Consider the following 27,489-nt stretch of genomic DNA (forward strand, 5'->3'; position numbering starts at 1 on the left):
ATTAAGTCTTTGTTACTTAGAATATGTTCCCCATACTAAAGTGTTACCAAAAACATATAACTTTGTCTTGAATTTGAAAAAAAACATTTTATTTTTCACTAAAGAAGGGTTCGGTGAATGCGCATATGAAACTGGTGGGGTTCGGTACCTCCAACAAGGTTAAGAACCACTGATCTAATATAAACCTTCCTGGGTTGGTTTTACAAAATAAACATTAAGGTAGCAAAACAGTTTTGATTACCACTGCGCTGCTGCCATTCTGGCATGTGGGACTTTTATTGTGAAGTAGCGATTGGAGGTTTTACCGGAAGTGTAGTTTACGGAAGCTTGCGGGGTTGCAAGGCAAGGTAAACATGGCGGCCACAACAGCGACAGCACCTTTAGGAGAACAAACACCGACGTCGCCGTCTTCAGGGTCTGTTCCTTTTGACCTGTCACAGCCTCCCCTTATTGAAGGATTCTCTCCTTTGCCGAGGCTCAAAGAGGAGACTTTTAAAGAGAAGTTTCTTCGAAAAACGAAGGACAACCCTTTCGTCCCCATAGGTGAGTTACACAAGCTGCAGGCAATAATAATAGTAAATGGTATTAAAGTCAAAGTAGTGACATTTTTAAATACACTTTTATTTTTTAACGCTTTGTTAGTGCCATCTATCTTTCTATTACTTACGATAAATGATCTTAATTCCAATACCAGGTGATTTGTTTTACTGATCAACGATGATCATTCAGAACACTGTCACGCATTGTAAACCTTCAAAAGCCTCTTAAATAAACTGCATTAAAAAAAACAACATTTTAAATATACTTAAGTGTTGGCACGCAAATTGCACTAATGCCACTAGAGGGCGGTGTTGCTTTGTTTGATGTAGTGATGGGTCCGGCAACACCAATGCATCGGCGCATGCGTCGAGCTCGGGTCTTTTCTACAGCCGGAGAAATAATAACTAAGAAGAGAAATTGTCTAAAATGTAATACGTTGGAAAAACTAGGTTTTTTAAATAGAAATGTGTAAAAAAAATAATAAATAAAAAATTCCCAGTCCACAAGCATCCTCATTCACAACACGTTCTCTTAGATTTCCATGTTATGATACATGTTCACATTATTTATTGACTGTATCTAAAAAAAAAAAAAAACATTTTATTTTTAAATGAAGATATGAAATAATCCTAAATGAAATACAATGACTTGGTTTATATTATTGTATATACTAGGTCGGGGGTCGGCAACCCGCGGCTCTAGAGCCGCATGCGGCTCTTTAGCGCCGCCCTAGTGGCTTTCTGAAGCTTTTTCAAAAATTTATGAAAAATGGAAAAAGATGAGGGGAAAAAAATAAATAAATTTTGTTTTAATATGGTTTCTGTATGAGGACAAACATGACACAAACCTCCCTAATTGTTATAAAGCACACTATGTGTATTAAACATGCTTCACTGATTCGAGTATTTGGCGAGCGCCGTTTTGTCCTACTAATTTTGGCGGTCCTTGAACTCACCTTAGTTTGTTTCCATGTATAACTTTCTCCGACTTTCTAGGACGTGTTTTATGCCACTTCTTTTTCTGTCTCATTTTGTCCACCAAACTTTTAACGTTGTGCGTGAATGCACAAAGGTGAGTTTTGTTGATGTTATTGACTTGTGTGGAGTGCTAATCAGACATATTTGGTCACTGCATGACTGCAAGCTAATCGATGCTAACATGCTATTTAGGCTAGCTATATGTACATATTGCATCATCATGCCTCATTTGTAGCTATATTTGAGCTCATTTAGTTTCCTTTAAGTCATCTCAATTCAATCTCATGACACACTATCTGTATGTAATATGGCTTTTAATTGGTTGCGGCTCCAGACAGATTTGTTTTTGTATTTTTGGTCCAATATGGCTCTTTCAACATTTTGGGTTGCCGACCCCTGTACTAGGTCATAAAATCAGTGTCAGTTGAGTCGGTCCATAGGTTGCCTGTAGGGATTTTTAATGTCCAGCAGATGTCAGTATTTAGTGACACAGTATCGACACAGTATCAATACAGTTTTGCAATGTGTCGAAACGCTTCATGAGGCCTCATCAACCCATCACTAGTTTGATGTATTATATTGTACGCTCTTGAACCAAATACAGTGTTGAGTTAGGGCTGGGCGATATGGCCTTTTTAAAAAAATATCTCGATATTTTTAGGCCATATCGCGATACACGATATATATCTCGATATTTTGCCTTAGCCTTTAATGAACAAGCTATAAGTGCACTTTTGTGCATGATGTCACTAAGATGACTTATCAAAACAACACTAAATTAAAGTGCACTTTTTGTACAGAACGCCACTACAATAGTTTAAAACATGATGTCACACAAGATATTTCCGATACATGTCACATAAAAATGAGCTGCATATCAAATAGTATATGTCCTACGGTGTTGATGTGGAAATAGTTGCTTCGGCATTTAGTTGGTGTGGCACCGAACGGAGATGTTGACATGTAAAGACATATTCCCGCTTGAAGCCAAACCACCGTCAAGACGATGGACCCCGTGCTGTTTTTCCAAACCCCCCACATCCCACCCCCCGGATTGTAAATAACTCAATGTATGTACTCTGATGATTAACTTGTGTGATGACTGTATTATGCTGATAGTATATATTTGTACCATGAATTAACGTGGACCCCGACTTAAACAAGTTGAAAAACTTATTGGTGTGTTACCATTTAGTGGTCAATTGTACAGACTATGTACGGCACTGTGCAATCTACTAATAAAAGTTTCAATCAATCAATCAAAGAATACAACTTTTTTCACCAAGTACCACCTCAGAAAAACTTTGCTCTTTAATTACTGCCATAATGACCAACATTGAAATGCAGTCGCGCAGGAGGCATAATAATGAATTAAAAACAAGGCAAAGGCTTTATTTAACAATTTATATTTAATATTTTTTGGCCACTGTAACATTGTCATCGGCGGTCACTCGAACGAGTATGACGATCCTCCTGGTAGGGGGGTATCCCTTTATGGAGCATGCCTGTGCGTGACTTTGTTTAACATGGGGAGACTGGTGCACAGACAGTCACCACACGATCCTTGAAGAACCGGGTCAGGGTCCAGTGGCATGGAGTCCAAGACGACTGGGGACCCTGTTCTGCTGCAGCCTTCTTCCGCCATCCCAGCCGTTGTGGCGCTCCACAGGGTTAGCAATCGTCCTCCGCCTGTTCCACTGTTGAGGTCTTGGGTTGTTATTTCCCCATAACTGGGCCCACATGGATGTGGGTGTGGATCTGTAACATTACACACAGACTGAACAGTAACACCGTGTTTGAATATTGGAAAAAACAAAACAAGTGTACACTGTTTGAATAAAGGAAAATAAACTAAATCACTTAAATCAAGTGATTCTTTAGAGTCCTACTAGTCTTACATGGACCGCAGTTTGAGAATCACTGATTTAATTATTTCCAAGTATTATAATCATAATTTGTTGCCTTGGCGTTCATAGACCGTATCAAAGGGAATAATTATCATTTGTACTGTTGTCCAGGTTGTTTAGGTACAGCGGGAGCGCTAATGTTCGGCCTTCGAGCGTTCCATCAGGGCAAAACCAGGGAGTCCCAGATGCTGATGAGGGGACGAATCTTCGCCCAAGGCTTCACCGTGGTCGCCATCGTCGTTGGCGTCTTTGTGACCGCTTTCAAACCTAAACAGTGAAGAGACGGCGGCAACGCTCGCAACTCAGCCGACCTCCATTCACCTTGGAAGCACACTGTTTGAAAGAACTGAATAATGCGTTGAGTATATATATCACTGCATATACAACATCCTGATAACAGTGATGAGGAGACATACTTTATTGTTTAAGACCTGATTTACATAACGTTATATAGGTTAGTACAAACTACTCCTTTATAACGTTATGTAAGGAAGATGATCCAACATGTCTTTGCATATGCATATAATGTAGGCCTTTTTTCAGTAATGCAAGTACTGTACTGTATACGGAAGAAATAATACACATATACTTATCAGTTATTAAAAAAATCACAGTACACATTAATAAGTACTGTTGTGTCACTTGCTGCTACACTTTAACGTCTATAAAGCAGTTAATCGGAAAACAGCTTCAACTAAAATGTGGTCTTTTTAGCAACAGAAAAGACCATATACAACAATACATACTGTCCATTTTTTTTATTATTGACCAATTCCCTTTTGACATTCACTTTCCTCGGTTATTATTATTATATCCAAATAGGCAACATGTGAAAGAGAATGTGAAAATTCGCACAGTTGATGGCACCTTATAAAAGATAGATGACATGAAAAACACGCTCTTTAATTGGAAATTTAGACTTACGAGCAAAAATATTTGTGTGCCATTTTTGCTTGTTTGAATATTCCAAATTGAGTACATTTTAAGCTCTAGAACAGTGGTTCTTAACCTGGGGTCGATCGAACCCTAGGGGTTCGGCGGAGCCTCCGCCACGGAGGTAAAGACACATCCGACTTATTGTGTAAATAAAAACTTCTCCCTATCAGCGTATTACGGACCCAACAATGTTCCCCCTAATTTTCCATCTGATTTGCAGGTTGTTTGATTGATTGATTTAAACTTTTACTAGCAGATTGCAAAGGAAGAGAATACATTATATGAAACAGTACAGTACATATTCCGTACAATTGACCACTAAATGGTAACACCCGAATACGTTTTTCAACTTGTTTAAGTCGGGGTCCACGTTAATCAGTTCATGGTAAGGTGTGTAATTTGTTGCGAGTTCATTCACTGTGTTGGTTTTGTTCTTTGAACAAGGTGATGTTCATGCCCGATTCATTTTGTGCACCAGTAAAAAAACATGACTTTTTCTTGAATCTGAAAAAAAAAAGCAAAAAAACATTTTATTTTTCACTAAAGAAGGGTTTGGTGAATGCGCATATGAAACTGGTGGGGTTCGGTACCTCCAACAAGGTTAAGAACCACTGCTCTAGAAGATATTAACCTTAAATCTGCCAATTAGGGTGCAGCCAACATTCCAAAGTTAAGTGTGTCTACCTTATTGGGAGGCATAAGTGGTTACAATCTACACTGCATTGTGCTCAGGAAGCAAGTCATGCTCTTACCAAAAAAAAAGCTAGTAAGGAAAACCAAAATAAAAACATTCAAAATCTTGGCAAAGGCATGCATTAAAATTGACCTAAAAATTCATAATTTAAAAAGGGTAACAAATGGTTAACTTGCAGTAACAATATTTTCTTCGGTAATGATACAATAATAGTCTCATTTTCCCCACAAGCGTGAGCATTATTCTAATAAAGTAGGCATCAAGAAAATTGGAATTTTATATATATATATATATATATATATATATATATATATATATATATATATATATATATATATATATATATATATATATATATATATATATATATATGTATACATACATATATATATGTACAAATCAGGAGTATTTTTGTGTGTTGAAAAGAGGATCACAAAGGAATGTGAGGTGTGGCGACAAGTGAAAAGGCAAAGGTAGTGTGAAGTGAAGTTAGTTTTCCAGCCTAGCGGACTAGAGGGGTCTGTTTGAGCGAGATGAGGACAGAGCGCATTCGAGACACGTCTTTCGCCTGCTTGTTGGTTTTTGGATTGAAGTCGCACAGGTGAGCTACTCGCTCCCACGCCGATCCGGGACTGTCGCTGTCGCCCTCGGACAGGAAGGACTCCTCGGACGATCTGTGGGCAGGCAAAGGAGGACCAGAGGCGCCATTAGACGGGGGATTTTACACAGCAGGTGTGCAACGGCATTCATGCATTAGTGACCATTCACCCCGTCAGTGCTTGGAACTCAGCAGCATCCTGTAAAGTCTGAGCCCATGCTTCTCAAACACGTGCCACTTCAAAATTATTGGACTTTAGACTTAGACAAACTTTATTGATCCACAAGGAAAATTGTTCCAACTTTGCAGATATGAATAGCATCATAGTTGGATTATACTTGACAATCAGCTCATCTTTGGTTCATGAATAAGTATTTAAATGTATAAAGTGTTTCCCATGCATTTATATGTAGTGGCCCAACAATATTACATTTGTATACCAGGGGTGTCTGAGGTGTGGCCCAGGGCACTCCGGAAATAAATAAAAAAGTAACAAAAAAATAAGGCAAAAGGAATGGAAAAAATGACGGAAATATTGATGCAAGTAATATTTGTCTTTAAATGTACAGTATAAAAGTATGCTATATACAGTCAAGCTCAAAAGTATTCATACCCATGGACAATTTTGGATAGAATTGACCTTATCTTTTCCACATTTGGGGAATTATGTGGTTGTGGTGCAGATTTGACATACAGTAACATGTCATCAAATACAAAAAAAGAGTAATAGTAAAGCCCCATTTGTCACCTATGCACACTAAGTAATTGCACTTGTAAAAATATTACAACAAAAACACTATTTTGGGTTTTGCACACCAACAAAAAAAGCACATCACAGTATTTAGACTATTGAACTTTTGCAAATGTAGTCATAGTTTTTGTTTTAGTCAACCAGCAAGTTTTTTCTTGAATAAGAATGACTCCCAGAAGATAAGACGATATACTAGAGACATACCGTATTTTTCGGACTATAAGTCGCAGTTTTTTTCATAGTTTGGCAGGGGTGCGACTTATACTCAGGAGCGACCTATGTGTGAAATTCCATCCATCCATCCATTTTCTACCGCTTACTCCCATCGGGGTCGCGAGGGGTGCTGGAGCCTATCTCAGCTACAATCGGGCGGAAGGCGGGGTACACCCTGGACAAGTCGCCACCTCATCGCAGGGCCAACACAGATAGACAGACAACATTCACTCTCACATTCACACACTAGGGCCAATTTAGTGTTGCCAATCAATTTATCCCCAGGTGCATGTCTTTGGAGGTGGGGGGAAGCTGGAGTACCCGGAGGGAACCCACGCAGTCACGGGGAGGACATGCAAACTCCACACAGAAAGATCCCGAGGCCGGGATTGAACTCACGACTACTCAGGACCTTCGTATGGTGAGGCAGACGCACTAACCCCTTTTCCACCGTGCTGCCGTATTATTATTATTATTTTTTTTTGCCATGGCATCTCTGCAGGCCTGGTGCCGCGATCAGCAATGCACACCGGGGCAGCGACACACACACATGTACCTACATACATACACACAGATTCCACCATACATACATACAAACGTACACACACACACACCTATATATACATGTATATAATTTAACAGAATAAATAAAATTTATTAAATAGATAATTAAAAAAAAAAATATATATAAGTATATATATAAATAAAATTAATAAATAAATAAGGGCGGAGTAAAACACAGGAGGGAGACCCCCGCAGGGCAGTCGGGCAGCACCGCCGGGGCCCCAACAATGGAGGAAAGCAGCCCCCCCAACCCGGCACCAGGCGGGCCCGCACAGCCGCAGCGTAGGGCGACCCCGGGCAGACCCCGCCCCGCGCCCCAGGGGAAGGAGGAAGCCCACGGACACCCGAAGCCAGAGGGGCACGAGCCGACCCCCGCCCGACAGCGGCAAGGCCCCGGCCCCACGGGCGCAACCCCCCGCCCAACCACCCACGAGAGGGGCAGCCCCCCACCCAACCCAAGGCGGCCACCCCCAACAGCTCCACCCGCACCCCAACCCCCGCCCAGGCTGCCCTATTATTAACACATTACCGTAAAATATCAAATAATATTATTTAGCTCATTCACGTAAGAGACTAGACGTATAAGATTTCATGGGATTTAGCGATTAGGAGTGACAGATTGTTTGGTAAACGTATAGCATGTTCTATATGTTATAGTTATTTGAATGACTCTTACCATAATATGTTACGTTAACATACCAGGCACGTTCTCAGTTGGTTATTTATGAGTCATATAACGTACACTTATTCAGCCTGTTGTTCACTATTCTTTATTTATTTTAAATTGCCTTTCAAATGTCTATTTTTGGTGTTGGGTTTTATCACATAAATTTCCCCAAAAAATGCGACTTATACTCCAGGGCGACTTATACATGTTTTTTTCCTCCTTTATTATGCATTTTCGGCCGGTGCGACTTATACTCCGGAGCGACTTATAGTCCGAAAAATACGGTAACTGAAAAATATTTACCAGCTTTTACTTACATTTAAACAAAAACTGTATGTCAAAATTTGTCAGGGGTACGAATAGTTTTGGGTGTAACCGCATGGACTGTAAAGTATAGCGTTTTAAAAATGACATGCACATGCGTCATGGCCAACAATGCGAAATTAGACAATGACAACCAGTGACTCCAATAGATTGCAATACTGTGGGAAACACTAGTATACTATGTCTCTAAATTGGCTGTTCCTAAGTAGCACTAGAAGGAGTATCAGTGGTACTCCTATCATAGTTTGAGAATCAGCGGTCTACAACCAGTTGTCACAAATATGATGATCAAAGGCGGTCTTCTACGTTTAGAGAAGGGGCATGCGGCTGGTGAAACGACTAAAAAAGGAGTGCAGGCAAGGCATCCAACATTAAAAAGTAGTTCTAAACCTACACAAAGCCTACAAGATCAGCACTGGGCTGTTTGTAGAAAGCCTTGTCAGCAATCCTAGTCGGCAGCCAAGGCCAAGTAAGCAGGGAAAAGAAGAAGATAAAAGAAGAGTGTCAGTGTTAAACAGGCAAGCGCACGTTAGAGTTTAAGAAATCATTGTTAGTAAACAAAATGACTGAGAATGAGTAGATGAAATATCTTCTGGCGAGCATTAAGACAATTTATAGGTGCTGTGAGAAAGAGTGCTAATAAAAGCTAAAGTGCAAAGTGATACCGTGTCAGACTTGGGCAGAGTCTGTAGGAAAGTGTGGAAGAAGGACAGGTTAGCTTCTCAAAGACAAGTGGAACACAACAGGAAGAATACACAACACTACACTATAATAAAATAAAAACAAGCATAAAAAATAGGACGCATAAACAACCCCACGTTACAATAAAAACACCAACATGCTTTGAGATGACAAAATAAATGATTAAGTGGTCAAGAAGGACCCATGAAATGTATTAATTTATCTATTGTTTATTTTGTATTTGACTCTCAACATTCTTAAACACTATTTAGATCAGTGGTTCTTAACGTTGTTGGAGGTACCGAACCCCACCAGTTTCATATACGCATTCACCGAACCCTTCTTTAGTGAAAAATAAAATGTTTTTTTTTTTCAAATTCAAGACAAAGTTATATGTTTTTGGTAACACTTTAGTATGGGGAACATATTCTAAGTAACAAAGACTTAATTTTGAGTTTTTTGGACACTAGGGGAACATATTCTAAGTAACAAAGACTTAATTTAGAGTTATTTGGTTAGGGTTAGGGCCAGGGTTAGGGTTATAATAAGACCATGCCGAATAAGGCATTAATAAGTACTTAATAATGACTAGTTAAGAGCCAATATGTTACTAATTTGCATGTTAATAAGCAACTAATTAATGGTGAATATGTTCCCCATACTAAAGTGTTACCATGTTTTTTTACTGGTGCACAAAATGAACCGTGCATGAACATCACCTTGTTTAAAGAACAAAACCAACACAGTGCATAAACTCACAACAAATTACACACATGCAAATCAGTCTGATTTCTGCTGTTGCCGTATCCGTAATACGCCGATAGGGAAAAGTTTTTATTTACACGATGAGTCGGGTGTGTTTTGACCTCCGCCGAACCCTTGAGCCCGACTCACCGAACCCCTAGGGTTCGATCGAACCCAGGTTAAGAACCACTAATTTAGATATTTCTAGAATTGTATTGTATTTTTTAATACATTTTTGAAAAGTACAATAATTATATATTTTTTGGTTTACTTGCTAACAAAATGCATTTTTTTCTATTATATGTGATGTGAGTTCATGATGTATACTACTTGGCTACAACATACAACAGGAATATTCAGCTAAATTGTTTTGGGGGCCACATTTTCCAGGAAGCTAAGGACCTGGGGGGCAGACTTCTTTCTTCACTTCTAGTCTTGTTTTGTATATTACTGAGAAACAGCGTCCTGTACACTAGACATTTGATTTTGGTCTATTTTGTCAGTTACAGAAAGGCTCTGCTGCTTTTAAGGACCTTCTGCAAAAATTAGTCTTATAGTTGAATAGCCCAAATGATGAACAAGAGAGGACCTAAAATGGAACCTCGAGGCACACTAGTAGTGTAACTAAAGACATTGAACAAATGACTAATGACTAGTCAACTTAGTTACATAAATCAAATTATGAAAAAAATGTAACTGCGAAAAAGGAGAGGAATGTCTCAGTTATGTAAATCACAAGTTTGGACCTCAGTGTTCTATGTTTGCTAACAAGGTTAAAATATCAATGCAAGGATCTGCCAGGAATTTTCCGTGAAAACGTTTGTCTCCTAAGTTTCAAACTGAATCCGAGGGCCGGTATGGTGTCATTCCCGCTAGTTGAATAGGTTTGCTGCACACTGTCAGAGAGGTAATTATTTACCAATACCACCAAGTAATGTATGGGTTTCTCATAATAAAAGCGCTTTGAGACAATTGTGGAAAAGCCCTACTTGAATATCATTCATATAATTACATTTCATACAGTATTACAGTTAATGTGTTGGTGTGAATGTAGTGCTTTGCAAGACACTCACAGATGCTTTAAAGCAATCATATATGATGAGATGGCCAAAAGTTGGGACATATATATGTCAAATATGATTATAGTTATTTATTATGTACTAAAATATATATATATATATATATATATATATATATATATATATATATATATATATATATATATATATATATATATATATATATATATATATATATATATATATAAAAACTTATCAAATCAGCTGTAGAATATATTAATTATCCAGCAATGAGGTGTCCAGTGTGTACCCTGCCTTCTAACCGAGTGCAGCTGGGATAGGCCTGAGTCGCGTATAAAGAAAGTATGGCCAGCCCGGTTTCAGGCGATCTCCTTAATGATTGGTGAGGGTGCCATGACTGCTACTAACTTTAGGCTGATGCTATGTGTCTGCAGCGTTTCCTCATAAATTTTCCGGTGTGTATAAAAGCCCTGCTGTGCAGCATGGGGCGGCTCAACCCACGAGAATTGTGAAAAGCTTTTACATTGCTTTACCCACAACCTGGAAATAAGACAAGTATGGCAAGTGAAGGTTCACCATCAACGCTAGAGAGCCACGATTACAACGTCTTGTAAGAGGTAAATACACGACACAACATCTGCGTTTTGTTCAGGACAGATCTCACAGAAGATAATACAAATAACTAATTAAATTATTACATTTAAGAGATGGTTTGACAAAAACAGACTATCTTTGAATCTCAGTAAAACTAAGATAATGCAATTTGGTAGCAGTAGAAGAGAAGGTCAAACACAAATACAAATAGATGGACATTGAATGAGTAAGAGAAACAACATTTTAAGTGTGAGATAATAGATGACAAAATGAACTGGAAATCTCATTCAAAATATACAACATAAGGTGGCAAGAAATACATCAATAATGAATAAAGCTAAATATGTTCTGGAGCAAAAACCACTCACTGTTGTCTACTACTCGCAAGTGTTATCATATCTGAGTTATTGTGCAGAAATATGAGGAAATAACTACAAAAGTACACTTATTCACTGAGCATGTTACAAAAAAGAAAGATCAGTTAGAATAATACACAATGAGTGACCCACACAGCGATTACAAATACACTGGAGGCAGCCACTACGGTTGACATACTTCAGAATTTCTCTGTGATTGTTGGTCCAAAGCTCATGAAGATTTTTGGCAAAATGAGCTAAGTTATTTTTTTGGTCGTTCCGTGTAGCTTTTTTATGTTTATTGCGCCGTCGGGTGCGTTCTAGAGTGCCTGCTGGTCATGAAGCAGTGCAGTAATGTAGCAGCACAGTGCATTAAAAACGGCTGAAAAATAATACTTTCACAAAATAAAAGCATGTTTTATTGTAAGTTCATGAGCTGGAGTATGTTTGGAACTATATAAAGACGTATTATTTTGGTTTATTTCATCAGAAAAACAACAATTGCATGCTTCTGGGCACAGCTGCACATGTCCTTGGTAGCTGTCACGGCAACTGTTCTTTAGTTGGCTATACTCTCTTTATACCGTATTTTTCGGACTATAAGTCGCAGTTTTTTTCATAGTTTGGCCGGGGGTGCGACTTATACTCAGGAGCGACTTATGTGTGAAATTATTAACACATTACCGTAAAATATCAAATATTATTATTTAGCTAATTCACGTAAGAGACTAGACGTATAAGATTTCATCTGATTTAGCGATTAGGAGTGACAGATTGTTTGGTAAACGTATTGCATGTTCTATATGTTATAGTTATTTGAATGACTCTTACCATAATATGTTACGTTAACATACCAGGCACCTTCTCAGTTCCTTATTTATGCCTCATATAACGTACACTTATTCAGCCTGTTGTTCACTATTCTTTATTTATTTTAAATTGCCTTTCAAATGTCTATTCCTGGTGTTTGGTTTTATCAAATAAATTTCCCCCAAAAATGCGACTTATACTCCAATGCGACTTATATATGTTTTTTTCCTTCTTTAGTATGCGTTTTCGGCCGGTGCGACTAATATTCCGGTGCGACTAATACTCCCGTGCGACTAATACTCCGGTGCGACTTATACTCCGGAGCGACTTATACTTCGAAAAATACGGTACACGACTTTGGGATAGGCTACACCCCGCACCCCCACCTCACCACCACCATCCGCGACCGCAAAAGGGACAGGCGGTAGTTTGCCGCTTTAGAAAGCAAGCAAAAATTTGGGTTATGAACATCTCCCATGGTAAAAGTCACATTGAACCCTGCAAGATCCGACCAAAACATTTGGTGTCTTAATCGATAGCATTAGTTAATAGCTAGCAAGACATAACGTTGTTTTTCCAACCGTAAGAAAGAAGAACATAATTGTGAAAGACACTGCTGAGAAGAAGAAGCGGATGATATTCATTGAACTAAAAAAATAAATAATTGAAACACAGAGGCGTGCTTGTTGCTGACTTGGTGAAACAGTACTATGGCGTCACATTAGTACCAAAAATCCAAGCGCGTAAAAACTGTTATCGCGCGCTGATTCTCCACTTCGTGCGCGCGTGCGCCCCCCTTTTGCGCGCGCGCTGTCTCGGTCTGTGCGCTGTCATGTTTCATTTTGGTACTTTGGGGGCGGGCATGCTTAGACCGCCCCTTCTTTCTGATTGGCTTTGAGCAATCAGAAGTATAGCAGGGCGGGTCATCGTCAATATGTATCAAGATTTACGGAGGAAGAAGTGGATAAAAAAATGTTGGCTGAAAAAGAGGTAAGTTATTGAACTGGTTTGGAGTGATTGTAAGGGTACTATTACTAAAAATAATAATAATACATTTTTATTTATAAAACACTTTTCATACATTTAAAATGCAGCTCAAAGTGCTTTACATAGTTAAAAACAAAATGAGAAATAACACCCACACCCCATGAAGACAGACAAACATGTACATAAAAATAAACAAACAACAACAACAACAACAATAATAACAACACAATGACAATAGCCAATCACAGGAACCCTCTGGACGTGGAGATCCAGAGGGCTCTTTGAGGAAACACTAGATGATCAAATAAATGGATTAAAAATAATTAAAATACACATCAGGTAAAAGTCCAAAAATAATATGAAATAAGATAAGATATAATCAAACATAAAAATAAACTACAATATGAAAAACTATAAAATAAAATAAAATACAATAAAAACTGAAATATAAATATAATAAGACCATATAAAAATAGGCTAAGATATAAAACATAAAAATAAGCTAAGATATGATAAACCATAAAAATAACTAATACTAATAAAATAATCCTGCACATTGGGCCTAATATTTGTGTAGTAAAGTGGTTTTTGAATTCGAGCAATGTAATCTGAAAGATGTTTAAAATAACAATTAATGTTAATATTTTTGAAACAATATACTTCTCATAACATGAATATCTGTGTGCATGAGAGAGTGTAAAGAAAAGCATTGCTATTGTTTCACTTTATCTGCCTTTTTTTACAACCTACTTGAAGTTGTATTTTTTTTTTCATTTTTTTTCTCAAAGCCAATCAGAAAGAAGGGGCGGTCTAAGCATGCCCACCCCCAAAGTACCAAAATGAAACATGACAGCGCACAGACCGAGACAGCGCGCGCGCAGAAAGGCACAGTGCGCGTGCAGAAAGACACCGCGCGCATGCAAGAAGGCGCCGCGCGCGCGCACAAAGGCACCACGCGCCCGCAAAAGGGTGTCGCGCGCGCGCACGAAGTGGAGAATCAGCGCGCGATAACAGTTTTTACGCGCTTGGATTTTTGGTACTAATGTGACGCCATACAGTACGAGCTTATCACTGCTACAACGTGCACCATACTGAAGCAGCAGCTACGATAATGAGAGCCAAAATCATTACAATGATTCCTAAATGGCGGGCATTTATCAATGCAAATATGGAGAAGCTGTTGGTGTGTTTGATGCAGAAGCCGCTCGCAAGATATACTGTACAATTTCACTCTGCAAAGTAAATGCTCAACTTTAATTTTACATTACTTCATAAAACTAATGTAGTTATTTGTCGTACTTTCTATTGTGTTGTGTTTGATTTGTGTGTTATCTATAAGTTAGTTTTTCTTCTTAAAATGTATGTTACAAATTAAAATAGAGGTCCAAAACAGAATCATTTGATTTCAATTGATTTTAATAGGGAACACTGATTTAAGCTACAAGTGTTTTGGGTTACGAGCTCTGTCACAGGACCAATTAAACCACTGTCATGTAGCTAAAGAAGGTAACAAAAATATTACAATGTTTGCTATTAGTAGTACAGTAGTACATTGATTTTGTATGCCACGTTTTTTTTGACAAGAATTAGTCCTTAAGTAAATTGCTGCCCAAACAAAGAATCCCACATGTTGGTGACTTAGTCTCTGGGCTTTTTGTGCAAAATAACCCACTATGGCAGAGCTGGGCAAATATTTTAACCCGGGGGCCAGATTGAGAGAAAAAATTTGTCTAGGGGACCAATGTGTATGTGTGTATAAATTATATATACACATTTAGCGGCAAAATCTGCACTACAGTATGTGTGTTTGGGTTCCTTTTTGTCGGGAACACTAATAAGAAAAATAAACAATGTCCGATAGAATTCTAAAAAAGTTATGACGGAATGGAATTTTACAGTTTTTTACTGAAAGTGTATGTTAAAATAAAGGCAGTGGGATTTACTATATTAACTATGAAAAATAAAACACTGAATATTAACAACTTATGAACATCGCTCCTCGATAGACATCAAGCAAAACACAACAAAAATGTAACAAACGGCAAAATATGAATGCAAAGGGTAATAAACACCTATAATATGTATGTACAATATATAAAAATCTTCTTCCGCATCTGTTCCTGACACATGCATTTCGGGCTGGCTGCTCTGAAAACAAATCCTGCCTGCTCTGCTTTGTTCCTCGTCTGAGCTGCTGTGACGTATATTACTGTAATAACTCGTACAACACTCAAAAGCGCAGATTTCAACCATTGAAATACTTTCTAAAGTTCAAGACTTCTGGCCATTTAAAAACAGCACTGCACATCATAATGGCGGCAACAGTTTTAAACTTATAGAGGTCTAAAAAAATTATGTAGAACAGCCGGATTGAAAATCTTAACGGGCCGCATGTGGCCCGCAGGCCGTATTTTACCCAGGTCTGCACTATGGTGACAAAGACAGTTCATTGTAGCATACGGCTGTGGAATTGTGGAGTCACGACAGTTTGACGTGTTGTGCTGTAAAGTCCTGTGACGCTGTTTGAATGCATTCATTGATGTAAACACTTGCATCAAATAAAGCGCATATTGATAATTTCTGTTCATTTACTCTCTTTACGTGCCAAGTGTCTAAATATGTTAGTCTACATGGTGTATTTTGATCAGTTTCTCACTTTGACGGGATATTGCATTGATAACCAATCCTAGGTGTATTTCTGGTAGGTACCAATCGTATATATGGAAACACTAGTATCTCTGCCTTTTATAGAATGTGTAGACATATTTTTAAAGTATATGTATATTTTCATTATTGCTGATTTTATTTGTTAGATGCCTTTTACTGACTATGCACAAGCACTGTTTTTAATAGTATGTGATAATGCCTTTTATACTGTATTTTGTTTGTTTTATGTACTGTATGTGATTGTATGTCTACTTGGACGTTGGAGTCTGCAATAAAGCTTGATTGCATTGGGGATCTGTTTAACTTTATCACGGAACGAAACTGATGTGGGGCTTAAAAGTGTCATCTACATGACAGGACGCTGACCTGTTGTTGGCCTTGTTCTTCTCCATCTGCTCGCTCTGGTGTACATGCCAGTCTTCAAGCTCCTTTTTGGCCTTCTCTCTCAACTCGGCCTCTGCTGCCTTGGATGCCGAGTCTTGTCAGTAGAAAAAACATTCACTACTTGGTACACAATTAGATTATGCGACACGTCTTGTATTTGAGGTCAAATATACATACTCACCTAACACCTCAAGGCGTTCCTTCTGCTCCTCCCTCCACTTGCGCAGACTTTCCGGCTCTTGCCTCTGAATATCGACTTGAGCGATGGCTGCATAGTTATCCGTGGGGCCGTTGGACTCCTTTTCGGAGGAGAGAAACCCTGACTCGGTTATAAAAATGGTCAACTCTCAGATCAGACAGACGCAGAGTTCAGACTGAGACTTCAACACAGAACAATTGCATTGATGACGTTGGAACTCACCTGAAAGATATCCCCGTTCACCGTGGCGGGCTCCTCTGCAAAAGGATCTGGCATCATTGCAAAACAAAAAATATGTTAAAATATGCTTTTAGGGTTACACCTGACACTCCACTGTGATATTTGTTCACTAGTATGGTTTGCAAAGCTGCATTGTGTATACTGTAAGTCATGCAAAAATGTTGCAGCACCTGTTTGGGCTGTTGATGTTATCTGCCCTGTTGAAAGACCAGACTTCCGGGTTGTGGGTACTACTACTACTACTACTACTACTAGAGTAATTCCCTTGACTGAGCACCTTCATTAACTTAGGAGATTTAGAACCGTCTGACGAACATTACTGTATATGTGTGACCATACCATTTAGCTAGCATTATTGCTAATGCTAACCGGATTTCCTAAAGCAGTGTTTTTCAACCTTTTTGGAGCAAAGGCACATTTTTTCCTTTGAAAAAATCCGGAGGCACACTACCAGCAGAAACCATTAAAAAACAAAGCTCGGTTGACAGTAAAAAGTTGTTGTCACAATTGTTGTGTATGAATTTAAACCATAACCAACCATGCATCACTATAGCTCTTGTCTCATGACCTGTCACATCACACCGTGACTTATTTGGAGTTTTTTGTTGTTTTTCTGCGTGTAGTGTTTTAGTTCTTGTCTTGCGCTCCTATTTTGGTGGTTTTTTTCTTCTCTTTTTTTGGTATTTTCCAGGAGCAGTTTCATGTCTTCCTTTGAGCGATATTTCCCACATCTACTTTGTTTTAGCAATCAAGAATATTTCAGTTGTTTTTATCATTGTTTGTGGGGACATTGTTGATCGTCATGTCATGTTCGGATGTACATTGTGGACGCCGTCTTTGCTCCACAGTAAGTCTTTGCTGTCGTCCAGCATTCTGTTTTTGTTTACTTAGTAGCCAGTTCAGTTTTAGTTTCGTTCTGCATAGCCTTCCCTAAGCTTCAATGCCTTTTCTTAGGGTCACTCACCTTTTGTTTATTTTTGGTTTAAGCATTAGACACCTTTGTACCTGCACACTGCCTCCCGCTGTTTCCGACATCTACAAAGCAATTAGCTACCTGCTGTCACCTATTGATATGGAAGAGTATAACATAGTTACTCTGCCGAGCTCTAGACAACACTGACACTCAACAACAACACATAATTTGCTGACTATAATTACTGGTTTGCAAAAAATATTATAACCCAAATAGGTTAAATTAGATAATCTCCCACGGCACACTAGACTGTATTACAGTGGTTGAAAAACTTGTACCCTTTTAGCTAGCATTAATGCTAATGCTAAGTCGACACGCTAAAGTAGCCCTTTAGCGAATATTAATACTAACTCGACACACTAAGTATAATATGTTTTCGACGTGTGCATATGTTGTATCGTTTGTTGACTGCTAAATCAACTGGTAAACTTGGACAGAGCTAACGTTAGCCTAGCTTTAACCTTAGCTTGTAGTTGTTAGCCCAGCTGTCACCAAACTTGCCGTAGTTGCTCGCCGGTTGCTGCGGGGGCTCCTGGCCGTCGTCTCCGTTCAGCTCCTCGAAGCCTTCCGCGTCGTTCTCTATCCCCGCTATCTCGTTCTCCTGCTGGGCCAGGAACTCGGCGGCCGGGTCCTCGTCTGTCGGGTGCGCTCCGTTGTCAGCCATCTTTCACAAAGTGTTTACAAGTTTGACTGAGCGAGGAGTGTGTTCGCAGGCAAATAGACGCGTGTTGAATTGGGCTGACGATCCAGCAGACGCACAATTTGTCGAATGAAAAGTTGAATGATAGAAACTGCTAGCGGACCAACGTGGGCAGCGTGGAGTGGTCAAATTGGCCCTTGATAGTAGCTACGACTTCACTGATGATTCATGATTTGTGTACTTGATTCATCATCGATGATGAAACCGGCCAGTCAAGTCACACCACCACAGGCTGCTATTACTTCTTGCTTTTTGGCGTCATCTGCTGGCCACTTTGTTCTTTGCTCACGACCTCTAAAACATGTTTTTTTTCGTGTGTGTGTGTGTGTATATATGTGTATTGTATGTACATATATACATATATACATATATTCATATATATATATATATATATATATATATATATATATATATATATATATATATATATATATATATATATATATATATATATATATATATATATATATATATATATATATACACACATATATTCATATATATATATATATATATATATATATATATATATATATATATATATATATATATATATATATATATATACACACATATATTCATATATATATATATATACACACATATATTCATATATATATATATATATATATATATATATATATATATATATATATATATATATATATATATATATATATATATATATATATATATATATATATATATATATATATACATATATTCATATATATATATATATATATATATATATATATATATATATATATATATATATATATATATATATATATATATATATATATATATATATATATATATACACATATATTCATATATATATATACACAACTCTTCCCGGGGGATCCCAAGGCGTTCCCAGGCCAGCTGGGAGACAGTCTATCCACCGTGTCCTGGGTCTTCCCTGTGGTCTCCTACCGGTCGGACACGACCTACACGGAGGGCATCCTGACCAGACCAGAGTATACACCCTAAAAAACCACATCGGTCGATCTCTATTCCATACTTGCCAACCATGAGACCTCAGAATTAGGGAAATATTCAAAAGGCCCGCTGGGGGTCATATAATATATATATATATATATATATATATATATATATATATATACTGGGGTTCAATTCCCACCTTCTACCTTCCTAGTCACGTCCGTTGTGTCCTTGGGCAAGACACTTCACCCTTTGCCTCTGATGGCTGCTGGTTAGCGCCTTGCATGGCAGCTCCCGCCACCAGTGTGTGAATGTGTGTGTGAATGGGTAACTGTGAAAATACTGTCAAAGCGCTTTGAGTACCTTGAAGGTAGGAAAGCGCTATACAAGTATAACCCATTTTTTAATTTATTATATTAGGGACAAACTGTATATTAATATATATATACCTACAGTTGGTCCCTAATATATATATATATATATATATATATATATATATATATATATATGTGTGTGTGGTTTTTCGTGTGTGTGTGTATATACATGTCTATATATATATAGATATATATTAGGGACAAACTGTATATTAATATATATATACATATACATACAGTTATACAGTTTGTCCCTAATATATATATATATATATATATATATATATATATATATATATATATATATATATATATATATATATATATATATATATATATATATATATACATATATATATATATTAGGGACAAACTGTATAACTGTATGTATATGTATATATATATATATATATATATATATATATATATATATATATATATATATATATATATATATATATATATATATATATATATATTAGGGACAAACTGTATATTAATATATATATACATATACATACAGTTATACAGTTTGTCCCTAATATATATGTGTATATTTTTTCAGGGACAAACTGTAGCAGTGATCATTAAACTGTGGTGGTACATGTGCTCCATCTTTTGATACGCCAAAAATCACATAAATATTGTAATGATGTGACCCAAGCCGTTATCAAAGGTTTATTTGAGCCTAAATGGAAGTCGTTGCAATCCGACTTCTGTAGGCCGTAGTCGATGCCAAAATAAACAACTGAGACTCAAACAGAACGACCTAACTCCGTCATTTTTTCACTCAACACGTGTAGGAACCGAATGTTTTCCACATTCTCCCCTTATGTGCGCCCTTTAACAGCCTACCAGCTAATCAACACGCAGAACACACGTAAACAAAGATAAATATTGGCAGAGAAAGCTTCATGTAACAATGAGGCCAAAATATACTTGTTTAATAAAACCTCTGCCTTGTTTTGATGAATACTTAGGCCACCCACGCTACTGCATTTTAATGTTGGTCATTACGGTGGGACTTGGAGAGCCAAGTCTTTTCTGAGGTGGTACTTGGTAAGAAATTATAAAAAGCTTGAGAACCACTGAACTATAGGATATATAAAACTAAGGAAGCAGGTTTACAGTTTCTCCCTTTTGTACAAAGAATATGTAATCAAAAAACATTATAAACTATTATATATTATAGATAAATTAATACGACCACATAGATAATGTCTACAAATGAAGTACCTATATAATACGCGCATGGCGAAAAGAATTGTTTATAGCTTATTGTTAAATTTACCAGTCTTGCAGCATGTATTGTTTTTTGCTTAAATGTACAGATAGCAAAACAAAAAATATGCTTTGTTGCCATTTGTACTGGAAGCTTCCGTTAAATGCATTTTGGAAAGTAACAAAATGGAACTTTAATATATTAATGATGAACATTTAAGTTATAAGGTAACCTTGAAGTGTTTTTTAAATCTTCTTTGCACACCCGTTTGACCTATAAAATATAAAACAAGTATGCTCAAAGAGGTTCATTATGTCTTCTTATTCATATACGTTTTCAAATGTTCTTGTAATCAGACCATATTTTCGGTATATTAAATGGAATTTTTACCTGACACGTTTCAACTGTCATCTGCAGTCTTCTTCAGAAGGGTCACCTGACCCCTGTGATGTGTTGCCTATCAGCTGTTCTTTAAAATAAATAAAACAAGTATGTCTTCTGTCTGCATCTATTAGGACATGATCCTTTTTTATTATTATTGTTTGTTGATTTGTTTTCAGGACTGACAATAATTTCTAAACCGCTGTTTTATTACCTGAGCATCGGTCAGGGTTATGGTATGGCATTTTTAAAAACATTTTCTTGAATTTTAAAAAGTGAATGATCAACAAACAATGCATGAAATTAAAATGGTAGTCCTCTGTCTGGGACAAGTGTTGCACAGCCTTATTTCAAATTCAAAACAAAAAGAATAAAACCAAGGTTAGGGTAGAAGCACACTTGTTAGCATTCCATTCTGTTGTATTAATGGTCAAGAGGCACCGAGAACTAAAAGTGTGTGTGTCCTTGGCCTGTTGGTATCTGTTGGAGGCTAAATTATTGAATTTCTTAGGAAGGGATTAAAAAAAAGCATAAATGGCCTCCCTTACTCTCCTTTAAACCATGCACGGTCTACTGTACAGAACAAGCACATTTTTGTCCTCAAATTTATAAGAGAGACAACTCTCTTGAAAAGGATAAATACTTTGGATCCTGTACCGGGCCCTCAGATTCTATAAAACTGTTAGCATGAATTGATGAAGCCTGCTTGAATGAGAGACAAAACAACAACCTGGACAGTCCAGTTTCCATTAATTTAATGCCCTGAGAATGTTTAATTCATATTTTGAGGTGGTCTTGGTAATACTATTCACTCATTTTCAAGATAAATACAATTTTCCATTGTCATCTGTCAGGGACATAAGGATAGACTTATGAGAATAGTTATCATGCGTTTAAAAGTACAAAATGAGTTTTTATTTTAGTGTGTAATCAATAGTTTGAGGTTGATGCAACACATGTAAGATATACGGTACAACAAAATCGCTAAGAGAAAAAACTGCTTGTTTCAGTATATTATTCAGAAGGTAAAAATGTGGCATGAAATGTCTAAAATTACACAAAAGTTTTAAGTGATGGTTGTCCAATATATTTGTTTTGTTTCATGTCTAACGGCAAGGCCATTCATACACAAGGCAAATCAAAGTGCTTTATAGACGCGTAAAGTCCTTTAGACTTAGACTTAGACTTCCTTTTATTGTCATACAGTACAGATAAGAACGGAATTTCATTGCATTAGCTCGTTGTAGTGCAGGATAAAAGAACAATAAAGTGCAGATATAAATAAATAGAAGGACTTTTCCATATGCATCCACATTTATGGATGTATGTTATATTATTTTTATAACATACATCCATAAAAGTGGATGCATATGCCAAAGTTTATAGATGCATAAAATGATAAGGCAAATAGGATCAAAATAATCATAAAATAATGATAATTCAATTGAAATCAAAAGTGTAGACAAAATACCTTATACGGGTTTTCAGCCTGAATGTTAATATGTTGTGTTCTTTTCATCAAAACTGTAACTATGTTAGCAATGATTCCCGGGCGCGGCCACCGCTGCTGCTCACTGCTCCCCTCACCTCCCAGGGGGTGATCAAGAGTGATGGGTCAAAAGCAGAGAATAATTTCGCCACCCCTAGTGTGTGTGTGACAATCACGGGTACTTTAACATTTTTAACTATTGTTGTTCACTGAAAGAAAATGTTGCATAATAAAGGAATGACTTAGACTTAGACAAACTTTATTGATCCACAAGGGAAATTGTTCCACACAGTAGCTCAGTTACCAAGGATGGAAAGGATAATACAGGTATAAAGTACAATATAACATATGTAATATTTACATATTATATATACAGTATATAATAAACAATATAAAAATAATAAACACATTTTCAGACAAAAAAATACTTATTGTGGTCATTTTTTTTTTAGCCAAGACACTTATTGAATATATAAAACTATAGTAATGTGTGCCTATACACCACTGTGTTTATTAACACGTATTTCTCACATTGCTTGCAATAATTCAATGTTAATTCGTCTTAGTGATGTTCATTCATCAAGCGCCATTAGAAGTGGAGCACCAGGGCCAAGCCCTCTTTCCTCGCTATCCCATCCGGAGATTGAGACTCGGCACGGGGCCATGTGACCTGTGACGTCTGGGTGTGCTCAAAGACGCCAATGGAGCTTCCACGGTGGCTTCCTCACATCCGCCTCAAGGAAGTCCGACAGTTCGCAGCTTTTTTACGGCGCTATCCGGTAGTCTGCTGGCGGTGAACAAAACACGGGGAGGAACTTGAGGTAAGAAGACAGTTATGTCAAATATATATTTCCAACATGTTTGTGTTACTCGAACGCAACTTTGTGACAGTGACGTGTAGTTTGTGGCTTCTCGTTCGCTGCTCACCAACTTTTAGCAGCGATAACCAACTTTTATCAACGACTACTTTTACTTAACTTGGCCTCAACTTAGTGTGCTTCAGCTATGTTTCAATTTTTTTTAATCATAAACGAGTATTGTTAATACCTTCTGTCAACTTCAAGTGTTGCCTTCAATGACCCTTTTCTTTCGGCACTCGGCAATACACAAAAACCTTACTAACCGGTAAAATGCCATAACAACCAATGTAGTGCGTTTTTATAAGTTAGTAACGGCTCATTTAGACTAAAAACGGTTATAAATAGCCAGCATCATCACACAACTTCTATTGAAATCAATGCAGCTAACCGAGTTATACAAATAACTCCCATGACCACTTTACTGTTACAAATCTTTTCGAGTGCAAACGGCTTTTAATAGTAGTGCAACTAATCATAATACTCACACTCCAAACACTTTAAAAAGCAATCTCAACTGTGAGGCAACTAGTTCAAGCATACTAAAGCGCATTATGTGAAGAAATGATATAAAAAAAAAAGGATTATGTTAGTGGCCAGAGTCTGTTGGCAAGTGACGAACTGTCAGTCACAAAGTGTCACGGCTGACGAACAAATCCGATTATATGTTTACAAAACTTTAGCAGCAGCAATCCTTATACAACTTTCTTTTTGTGGCTCACACATGAACTGGGAATGCGTGGAGCCGTTAAAAATATGTGATCCCCAGGAATTGGGAACAACAGAACAATGATGAACCCATAAAAAGCAGTGAAATGCCTTTAAAAAAAAAAAAAAAAAAAAAAAAAAAAAAGCTAAATCATGTGTGTCCTTTTTCCACCAAGAGCCACATACAGAAAAATCAAACAATGTAATTGTGTCCTTGAGCAAGGCACTTCACCCATGCTCCTGATGGATCGTAGTTAGGGCCTTGTATGGCAGCTACCGCCATCGGTGTGTGAATGTGTGTGTGAACGGGTGAATGTGGAAGTTGTGTCAAAGCGCTTTGAGTCCCTTGAAGGTAGAAAAGCACTATACAAGTATAACCCATTTACCCCGACTTACCATGAATTGATTAACGTGGTTGAAAAACTTATTCGGGTGTTACTATTTAGTGGTCAATTGTACGGAATATGTACTGTACTGTGCAATCTACTAATAAAAGTTTCAATCAATCAAAACCATATCTACTTCCAAAATGTTGTTAAATGCATCATAATAATCCCCTCAATTCCCCCCCAAAAACGGATTAACTCGCTGGAATATAAAGACAATATAACATACATCCATAAACGTGGATGCATATGCAAAAGTGCAATATATTTATCTGTACAGTAATCTATTTATTTATATCTGCACCTTGTTGCTCTTTTATCCCGCACTACAACGAGCTAATGCAATGAAATTCCGTTCTTATCTGTACTGTAAAGTTCAAATTTGAATGACAATAAAAATAAGTTGAAGTCTAAGTCTATAAAACACACGGAATATATTAAAGGACAAAGCGTTGTGTAATTATTAGCTATTCCTATTTCTTTATTTCTGTTGTACCTTTTTGCTCCTTTTGCTATTTTAGTCCTATTTTTTCTTGTTTGTTGAGGGCCAATACAAAAACTAAGGTGTGCGGATGACTTTTTAATAGCTTGTTTGATTATAGTATCAGTAGGATGGAAAAACAAGTTGACTTTACATGCTTAATTGTGTTTTATCATAGCCGTTAAGCCTTATCCAATCGTATTTACAATCCGCAAAGTGAGTAATAACACAAAATGCCACAAATTCAGTCAGCTATTTTGAACATTTCGCTCCGAATACCTTTGGCTATTTCCGGAGATTGACGTCCTTAGAGTAACGCTTCTGCACTCTGACCGTAGTATCAGATCAGGCATACTGGAAATACGCAAACATTAGACCGAGATGTGCTGTCATTCACGTCCCTTATATAAGACATGAACACATATGTTTTTCTTTTTTATGCCGTAAATAAATAAATACATAAAAAGTCGGCTAACAATGTAGTCAATGGGGACTCTCTAATCCGCCCACAAAACCCTCTAAACAACCATCCAATACCGGCCAACAATAGGTGGGTTGCAATCACGTGACCCAGAGGAATATCAGGGAACTTCTGAGTTTCCGGCGATGGTCTGAGCCCCATTAGACTACTGTTTATTTACCTGAATCTGTGCAAATTTAGCCTTATTTTGAAAGGTTTAGAGGCAAATATAAAAGCGATCATGAAAAAATATTTAAAATGGGATGGAGTGGCTTTTTACACTCTTAAGAAAAATATTTAAAAATGATATTTAAACCATTTACTATTACCAAGAGGTTACTGCTACCTCACTTTACTTGACACTTACAGTATTTAAAGAAGAAAAGATTGGAGGTGCATAATGTCTTTACACCTGGAGGGGTCCACAAATTAAGCATTAATCCATAAGAGACAAAGTTGGATTAATTCGTGCATTGGTAAGCAACGTATTTAATTAACATAACGAGTGCAGTGCTGCTCTGATCGTGACGCTAATGATAAAAAGAATGAATTTGTTTGCAGTTGATTTCCTGTTACAAATATTAGTCTCATCTACAATTTTTGTCTGCAGTTGTTTTATGATGTGAAATTAATATTTTCTAATTATTTAGCTGTATATGTCTCTGTTGTTCAGCAATGTTTGCTAGCGATAGTAAGATTCAGTATATGCTGTTAAGCCTACGAGAGATTTATTCATCTAGTTTTTTAATACTATTAAGGATATTTTCGTGATGCTAACAAATATCACCAAAGACGCAACAAGTAAGCTTTTAGTTTCTTTTATGAAAATCGACAACCAAAATATGGTGGACTGGACCAACAATCACAATATTTATTTCTAGGACTTAATATGACGTTAGTGTATTTGCACAAGCAGGTCCTCATGGTCATATTTAGGCATAGCAACCACAAAAGAACAAAAAAATAATGCGATCTATTGTCATTTATTTTCGTTTAGTTCTGCTATCAAACATTGCTAATATAACTTGATTGCATCACAGAACGTTTCTCAAACAAATCAAATGTTCAAACAAACATTTTACAAAGTGATCGCTGCAGACACAAGCGGTCCGATTGTATTCCACAAGATGGTGAAAGTGATATTTTTTAAGAACCATTTCCTTCGTTGCATTTTTATTTTTTCCTGACTCTTACCTTTATGAACCACTTCTTTCGGAACTGTATGAAAGCTATTTTCTATCTCTCCATTTGAACGACTGTCACACCCAAATAACAGGAACATCAATGTGGAATTTTTTTGATCAAACTCTACACTTGTTTTATTGTTACGTCTAAACGGGTTGACCTTCATGTGAATTAAGCCGCAAAAAAGAAAACCGAATGTGACATCATATGCAACCCCCTATGCTCTATATCAGGGGTGGGCAATTATGTTTTACCGGGGGCCGCATGAGCAACCTGAGCACTGCTGGAGGGCCACATCGACAATATTTCAATTACATTTTGCTCAATATTATTTTTGATATATACCATAAGATAAATAATAATAATAATAATAATAATAATAATAATAATAATAATAATAATAATGATAATAATAATAATAAATAATAATAATAATACTTTCATTTAACCTA

General features: G+C 37.1%; 3 protein-coding genes across 6 annotated transcripts in view; 2 read left to right on the forward strand and 1 right to left on the reverse strand.

The window, feature by feature from the left end:
* Nucleotides 1-298: 298 nt before the first annotated feature.
* Nucleotides 299-4,478, forward strand: higd2a (HIG1 hypoxia inducible domain family, member 2A). Its single transcript, XM_062045704.1, has 2 exons — nt 299-543; nt 3,536-4,478. The coding sequence occupies exons 1-2, from the start codon at nt 354-356 to the stop codon at nt 3,700-3,702; spliced, it is 357 nt and encodes a 118-aa protein (XP_061901688.1). The 5' UTR covers nt 299-353; the 3' UTR covers nt 3,703-4,478.
* cltb (clathrin, light chain B) lies at nt 2,923-18,762 on the reverse strand. Of its 4 annotated transcripts, XM_062045700.1 has the most exons (6): nt 18,348-18,758; nt 16,856-16,902; nt 16,616-16,733; nt 16,417-16,528; nt 8,837-8,857; nt 4,166-5,728 (listed from the first exon to the last, which is right to left on the reverse strand). In XM_062045700.1, the coding sequence occupies exons 1-6, from the start codon at nt 18,508-18,510 to the stop codon at nt 5,557-5,559; spliced, it is 633 nt and encodes a 210-aa protein (XP_061901684.1). In that variant the 5' UTR covers nt 18,511-18,758; the 3' UTR covers nt 4,166-5,556. The 4 variants fall into 4 exon arrangements, with proteins under 4 accessions (XP_061901685.1, XP_061901684.1, XP_061901686.1 ...); XM_062045701.1 differs by lacking the exons at nt 4,166-5,728; nt 8,837-8,857 and adding an exon at nt 2,923-3,275 and having other exon boundaries at nt 18,348-18,762; XM_062045702.1 differs by lacking the exon at nt 8,837-8,857 and having other exon boundaries at nt 18,348-18,752.
* A 4,806-nt stretch (nt 18,763-23,568) lies between these two features.
* pdlim7 (PDZ and LIM domain 7) overlaps nt 23,569-27,489 on the forward strand; it is a 77,340-nt gene continuing 73,419 nt past the window's right edge. Inside the window, exon 1 of the mRNA XM_062045705.1 lies at nt 23,569-23,781. The gene's annotated coding sequence lies outside the window, so the exon portion shown is untranslated. The remainder of the gene's footprint in view (nt 23,782-27,489) is intronic.

The sequence above is a fragment of the Entelurus aequoreus genome, linkage group LG04 (assembly GCF_033978785.1).
Source record: "Entelurus aequoreus isolate RoL-2023_Sb linkage group LG04, RoL_Eaeq_v1.1, whole genome shotgun sequence".
Lineage (NCBI taxonomy): Eukaryota > Metazoa > Chordata > Actinopteri > Syngnathiformes > Syngnathidae > Entelurus > Entelurus aequoreus.